Source organism: Penaeus vannamei, chromosome 2 (genome assembly GCF_042767895.1).
Source record: "Penaeus vannamei isolate JL-2024 chromosome 2, ASM4276789v1, whole genome shotgun sequence".
Classification (NCBI taxonomy): Eukaryota; Metazoa; Arthropoda; class Malacostraca; order Decapoda; family Penaeidae; genus Penaeus; species Penaeus vannamei.
In genome coordinates, this window is record NC_091550.1 from 9,388,681 (window position 1) to 9,396,180 (window position 7,500).

The 7,500-nt window shown below is 52.0% G+C and overlaps 1 protein-coding gene across 1 annotated transcript in view; it reads right to left on the minus strand.

Moving 5' to 3' along the window:
- Positions 1–5,650: 5,650 nt before the first annotated feature.
- LOC138865287 (uncharacterized) overlaps positions 5,651–7,500 on the minus strand; it is a 1,956-nt gene continuing 106 nt past the window's right edge. The window contains exons 1-2 of the mRNA XM_070135477.1: positions 7,422–7,500; positions 5,651–7,268 (exon numbers count right to left, since the gene is read on the minus strand). The exon at positions 7,422–7,500 is cut by the window's right edge and continues 106 nt beyond it. Of these exons, the coding sequence (XP_069991578.1) occupies positions 5,651–7,268; positions 7,422–7,500 (1,697 nt within the window). The remainder of the gene's footprint in view (positions 7,269–7,421) is intronic.

Sequence of the window (7,500 nt, forward strand, 5' to 3'; positions counted from 1 at the left end):
AAAAGTGCGTTGGGAGAAGGAGGAAGGGAGGTTTGGAGAATGGGGAATGAAATAGAGGAGGAGGAAGAGGAGCAAAGGAGAGAGGGAGGAGAGGGGAAAGGGAAGGGTAGGAGAGCTTAGGAAGAAAGGGAAGAGAGGGGAAACGGGAGGGCAGGAGTTGGAAAAAGTGCGTTGGGAGAAGGAGGAAGGGAGGTGCGGAGAATGGGAATGAAATAGAGGAGGAGGAAGAGGAGAAAAGGAGGAGGAAGAGAGGGGAAACGGAAGGGTAGGAGTTGGGGAGAAAATAAGATAAAGACGAAGAGGGAAGGTGGAAAGGGAAGGGATAAAACAGGGAATAAAAGAAAGGGAATATGAAGAACACACGAAGCAAGAAGAGGAAGAGGTGGCGGGAACTGTGAGAAGGAAGAGAAAAAGGATAATGAGAGGAAAATGGGAAGACACAGAGTAAAGAAGAAGTAGGCGATAAAAAAGTAAAAGGATTTCTCCTTGAACTCCGTTTCTTCCTTCCCCTTTCTTCCTTACTATTTCCCCTCCCCTTTATACCTTTCATATTGCCCTCTCCTTCCTCCCAAGTCCCCTCCTCCTTACCTTTGCTCCTCTTTCCCTTTAGTCTTCTTCCCTTTACTCCTTCCACTTCCTTCTCCTCCCCCTCCCGCACCCCTCACCCCCTTCCCTCTACTCCTCCCCCTTCCTTTCCCGCCCCTCAACCCCTTCCACTTCCTCTTCCTCCCCCTCCCTTTCCCGCCTCCGCCTCCTCACCCCCTCTTCCACCTCCTTCCTCCCCTCCTCCCTTTCCCGCCTCTCACACCCCCTTCCACCTCTTCCTCCCCCTCCCTCTCCCGCCTCTCACCTCCCTTAAACCTCTTCCTCCCCCTTCCTTCCACCCCTCACCCCCTTATCTCTACTCCTCCCCACTCCCTTTCCACCCCTCACCCCCTTCCCTCTACTCCTCCCACCTCCTCTTCCACCCCGTCACACCACCTTCCCTCTACTCTTCCTCCCTCTCCTCACCCTTCTTCCCCTTTACTCCCTTCCACCTCCTCTTCCTCCCCCTCACACCCTTCCCCTCTAACTCTTCCTCCGCCTCACCCCCTTCCCTCTACTCTTCCTCCCTCATTTCCTCCCTCCTCACCCCCTTACCTCTCTACTCCTTCCACTTCCCTTTTCCTCCCTCTCCCTTTCCCCCTCCTCACCTCCCTTCTACCTCCTCTACCCTCCCCCTAACGCCCTTCCATCTACTCCCTCCCCCTCACCACCCCTTTCCTCTACTCTTCCCCTCTCCCCCTTCCACTTCCTTTTCCCACTCGCCCTCCCTTTTCCCCTCCTCACCCCCTTCCCCTCTACTCTTCCTTCCCCTCCTCAGCCCCTTCCCTCTACTCTCTCCCCCCTCCCATTCCCCCCTTCCTTATCCCATTCCCTCTACTCCTTCCACTTCCTCTTTTCCTCCCCACCCCTCCCTCCCTCCCTTTCTACCTCCTCCTCCACCTCCCTTCCCTCTACTCCCCTTCCACTTACCCTTCCCCCCCTTTCCCCCCCACCCCCAATCCCCGTAAGGACGTCTCGAGCTACGCAGGAATCAGAAGCGACGTCCGGCCCTCCTCTCCTCTCCTCCTCTCATCTCCTTTCTCGAGCTTCCTCTCCTTTTGTTGCCTCTTTACGTGGTTTTTTATCATGTTAGCGTTTCCCGTGTGTCTCTCTTTCCGCTTCCTTTTCCTCTCCCCTTTCTTGGTATTCGTTACATCTTTTTTTCCCCCAAGTTTACCAAGTTCTTTCTGTTTATGTATATAGTTACACGTAAACACGCATGTATGACACACCCACACACGTACACAAACACACACACACGCCCACACCCAGATACACACACAAAGAAAGAAAGGCACACACACAAACACACACACACACACACACACACACACACGCACGCACCCCCCCCCCCACACACACACACACGCACTACCGCGATGGTCCAGTGGTTAAAGCACGACTCCCACCCAAGTGGTCCTGAACTCAATTCCTAGTAGTGGCTGTTGTAAGAATGCATTTGCTCCTTCTGCTGTCTCGAGCCCGATCTTAAGGCGAGAAAGACATATACGATCGGTTTGTTAAAATTGTGCCAGGCCCGACCTAACTGATATTCGTAAATAGAATTACATATACACAGAAATAGGTGAATATATGTCTATCAGATATATTTACATTTATTTATATATCTGTACCGTAGATATGCATGTGTAGATTGATGGATATGTATTTATATATTCCTATGCACGTGTCTGTATAATGAATATTCATTGGGTCGGGCCTCTTCCCCCTTCTCCCTCCTCTCCCTTCCGTCTTGCATCTTCCTTCGCTCTTGCACAATTTTAACAAAACGGTAGATAGCGTTGAGATGTTGGGAAGTCGCCACTGTGCCAAAAGTGGTAGAGCGCCGACCCGTGGCTGATGAGGAGGAGCATCCAATCAGCGAAGGGTGCCAAAGGTGCCAAATTGTCTCTCAGGTAATGACATGCGGGAGTCCTAAGTCCGACAGCGGACTGAATGGCTGAATGATAACTGTGATGGTAATATGTGTATATATATATAGGGATGCCAACATATACTGACACGTACATTGTGTGTGTGTGTGTGTGTGTGTGTGTGTGTGTGTGTGTGTGTGTGTGTGTGTGTGTGTGTGTGTGTGTGTGTGTGTGTGTGTGTGTGTGTGTCTGTTTGTGTGTGTGTGTGTGTGTGTGTGTGTGTGTGTGTGTGTGTGTGTGCCCTGTATTGTGTGTGTGTGTGTGTGAAGTAATGTAGTGTGTGTGGTAATGGTGTGATGTGTGTGAAAATGTGTGTGTGTGTACAATGTGGTGGTAGTATTGTGTGTGTGTGTGTGTGTGAAAGCAAATAACGAATTGCAGAGTATATTTGCTGAAAAGGGTTAAAAAATATATCACACAAACGAAGCAGATTTTACTAATGGAAGCATAAATTAGATAACTGTATAAAAGGCGAGACTAGGAGAATGGAAAAATGAGGATTATATAGATGCTGGACTTTGAATAGACAGACGTGAAATATATATTCAAATTAATTTTTTGGAAAAGAAATAATCATGAGTAAGAGATCAGAATAAAACAATAAATAAACGAACTAACGTAAGCATACAAAAATAAATGAAATATACAAATAAACAAACATATGGGAAATAGTTTAATGACAATATCACTTAATAAAATACACATCTCAGACAAGCCTAACAAGCTGAAAAACATGAGTGAAATCAAGTGATATGACCAAAAAAAGGTGAAATTATATCTAACAGTAAACGAAAAAAAGGACGGATAGAGCGAAAGAGAGAAAGAAAAAGCAAAGAACGACTCTCTTCTTCCTCTTTTCTCTCTATACCTCCTTTCATTGGTTTCCCATTCTTTCTCCTCCCCTTTCCGAATCTCAAACACATTCATGAACGAACCAGCAAAAATAAAGAGAAGAGGAAAACAAATAACGAACTAAAAAATAAAATATGTCTCGCCATCACATTACATAAAAGAAAAAAATATGTATATCAACCTAGCAAACACCAAATGACAAACAAATCAAACATACCCACGAAGCCCACACCAACGCACCCAAGCAAAAATAAACAAGGAAACAACCTCCTCCCTTTCACCTCAAACAAATCAACAGACCAACTAATAAAAATACAGAAGAAAAAAAAATATAATGTATATCAAACAGCTAAACAACCTTAAACAACCCTAAACAACCCCTTAACAAAAACAACCCTTTCCTCTCCATTCAGCTGGAACAACAAACCCACATCGAGAATAGACGATCACATCGAATAGTACATGAGATAAGTAATCTATATCTACCAATTGAAATCCTCAACGCACAGACAAACGTTTAGCGAACCTTAATAAAAAAGAACAACTCGTAAAAGACAAAAAACATGCTTCATGTTACATTTAGGAAGACAAAAATACCAATGCATATCCAAATAAGTGTATAAACACCCAAATATCCATTAACAAACATCCATTGATATCACAAAATAAGCAAACAGCTAAACCACTCCCCCCATTAAAAAAAAAAAAAAAGAAAACGTAAACAAACCTCAAACCTCTCTCATTCAAAGAAATAGATCATCAGACTCACTTCTAAAAATAAATAAATATATGAATAAATAAATAAATAGTCCATCCCCTCCCCCTCCCCTCTACCCTAAATAAATCTTAAAAAAAAAAAAAATAATGATAATAATAATAAATCCTAGACGCACCACATTAAAAACAAACATATGCACATTAACCAAACAGACGGCTAACACCCAGCCAACCATAAGCAAACCATCACCCCCCCTCCCCTCCCTTCTATCTCAGCCCCTCTACCCACCTCCTCCCTCCCTTCCCTTTTACCTCTATCCCTCCCACCTCCTCCCTCCCATCTACCTTAACCCCTCCCTTCTACTTCAACCCTTTCCCTCTACCTCTAACCCCCTCCCTCTCCCATCTACACCCCTCCTCCCCTTCCCCTCTACCTCAACCCCTCCCCCCACCCCCTCCCTTTTACCTCAACCCCTCCCCCCACCTCCTCCTCCCCATCTACCCAACCCCCCCTTATCCCTCCTGCCCCTCCCCACCTCCATCTCCCCATCTACCCCCCCTTCCCCTTCCCCCTCCCACTCTCCCACCATCAACCAACCCCTCCACCCCCCAACCCCATCACCCCGTCGCGTCTCCCACTGCCGCCAGATCCATCGCTCACCTGCCAGACTCAGCCACAGCCACAGACATCATCAGACATCGGGGTTGCCTGACGCGGGGCCGGTTCTAATCAGATCAGACGCGTGTCGGAAGCCCTCGAATGTCTAAATCGCGCGGTTGGAAAACATACCGGTGCCTCGGATGTTGCGGTGTTGAGGATGTTGGGGGTGGTGTTGGGGATATTGGGGTGGTGTGGGTTGGGGATGTTGGGAATGGTGTTGGGGATGTTGGGGTGGTGTTGGGGATGTTGGGGATGTTGGGGGTGGTGTGGGTTGGGGATGTTGGTTGGGGATGTTGGGGGTGGTGTGGGTTGGGGATGTTGGGGGTGGTGTGGGTTGGGGATGTTGGGGGTGGTGTGGGTTGGGGATGTTGGTTGGGGATGTTGGGGGTGGTGTGGGTTGGGGATGTTGGGGGTGGTGTGGGTTGGGGATGTTGGGGGTGGTGTGGGTCGGGGGTGTGGTGTGGGTTGAGGATGTTGGGGGTGTGTGGGTTGGGGATGTTGGGGGGTGGTATGGGTTGGGGTTGTTGGGGGGTGGTGTGGGTTGGGTTAGGGATGTTGGGGGCGGTGTGGGTTGGGGATGTTAGGGGGGGGAGGGTTGGGGATGTTGGGGGTGGTGTGGGTTGGGGATGTTGGGGGTGGTGTTGGTTGGGGATGTTGGGGGGGTGGTGTGGGCTGGGGCTGTTTGGGGGGGATGTTGGGGGGGGTGTAGGTTGGGGTTGTTGGGGGTGGTGTGGGTTGTGGATGTTGGGGGTGGTGTGGGTTGGGGATGTTGGGGGGGGGTGTTGGTTGGGGATGTAGGGGGGTGGTGTGGGTTGGCGATGTTGGGGGTGGTGTGAGTTGGGGATGTTGGGGGGGATGTTGGGGGTGGGTGTGGGTTGGGGCTGTTTGGGGGTGGTGTGGGTTAGGGATGTTGGAGGGTGGTGTGGGTTGGAATTGGTGTGGTGTGGGTTGGGGATGTTGGGGGGTGATGTGGGTTGGGGATGTTGGGTGGTGGTGTGGGTTGGGGATGTTGGAGGGTGGTGTGGGTTGGGGATGTTGGGGGTGATGTGGGTTGGGGATGTTGGGGGGGTGAGGGTTGGGGTGTGGTGTGGGTCGGGGATGTTGGAGGGTGGTGTGGGTTGGGATTGGTGTGGTGTGGGTTGGGGATGTTGGAGGGTGGTGTGGGTTGGGATGTTGGGGGTGGTGTGGGTTGGGGATGTTGGGGTGGGGGTGAGGGTAGGGGTGTGGTGTGGGTCGGGGATGTTGGAGGGTGGTGTGGGTTGGGATTGGTGTAGTGTGGGTTGGGGATGTTGGAGGGTGGTGTGGGTTGGGATTGGTGTGGTGTGGGTTGGGGATGTTGGGAGGGTGGTGTGTTTTGGGGGATATTGGGGGGGGGTGTTGGGGGTGGTGTGGGTTGGGGATGTTGGGGGGGTGAGGGTTGGGGTGTGGTGTGGGGTCGGGGATGTTGGAGGGTGGTGTGGGTTGGGATTGGTGTGGTGTAGGTTGGGGATGTTGGAGGGTGGTGTGGGTTGGGATGTTGGGGGTGGTGTGGGTTGGGGATGTTGGGGTGGGGGTGAGGGTTGGGGTGTGGTGTGGGTCGGGGATGTTGGAGGGTGGTGTGGGTTGGGATTGGTGTAGTGTGGGTTGGGGATGTTGGAGGGTGGTGTGGGTTGGGATTGGTGTGGTGTGGGTTGGGGATGTTGGAGGGTGGTGTGGGGTCGGGGATGTTGGAGGGTGGTTTGGGTTGGGGATGTTCGGGTATGGTGTGGGTCGGGGATGTTGGGGTGTGGTGTGGGTTGGGGCTGTTTGGGGGTGGTGTGGGTTGGGGCTGTTTGGGGGTGGTGTTGGTTGGGGCTGTTTTTTGGGGGGATGTTGGGGATGTTGGGGGGTGGTGTGGGTCGAGGATGTTAAGGATGGTGTGGTTTGGGGATGTTGGGGGGTGGTTTGGGTTGGGGATGTTGGGGGTGGTGTGGGTTGGGGATGTTGGGGTGGTGGTGTGGGTTGGGGATGTTGGGGAGTGGTGTGGGTTGGTGATGTTGGGGGGTGGTGTGGGTTGGTGATGTTGGGGGTGGTGTGGGTTGGGGATGTTGGGGTGGTGTGGGTTGGGGATGTTGGGGGGTTGTGTGGGGTTGGGGATGTTGGGGGTGGTGTGGGTTGGCGATGTTGGAGGGTGGTGTGTTTTGGGGGATATTGGGGGGGGTGTTGGGGGTGGTGTGGGTTGGGGGATGTTGGGGGGTGGTGTGGGTTTGGGGATGTTGGGGTGGTGTGGGTTGGGGATGTTGGGGGTGGTGTGGGTTGGGGATGTTGGGGGTGGTGTGGGTTGGGGATGTTGAGGGGTGGTGTGGGTTGGGGATGTTGGGGAGTGGTGTGGGTTAGGGATGTTGGGGGTGGTGTGGGTGGTGTGGGTTGGGGATGTTGGGGGTGGTGTGGGTTGGGGATGTTGGGGGGGTGGTATGGGTTGGGGATGTTGGGGGGGTTGTGGGTTGGGGACGTTGGGGGTGGTGTTGGGTTGAGGATGTTGAGGGCGGTGTAGGTTGGGGCTGTTGGGGGGTGGTGTGGGTCGGGGATGTTAGGGGTGGTGTGGGTTGGAGATGTTGGGGGGTAGTTTGGGGTTTTGGGAGAGGTATTGTGGTGTGGCATTGAGGCTGTTGTGGTGTGGCGTGTGGTGTTGGAAAATCTGGTGTGGTGTGTGCTGGGGGAGGCTGTGGTCTGTTGGGGATGTTGTGATGTGGTGTGTGGAGAGGCTGTAGTGTGGTGTAGGGGGACGTTGTG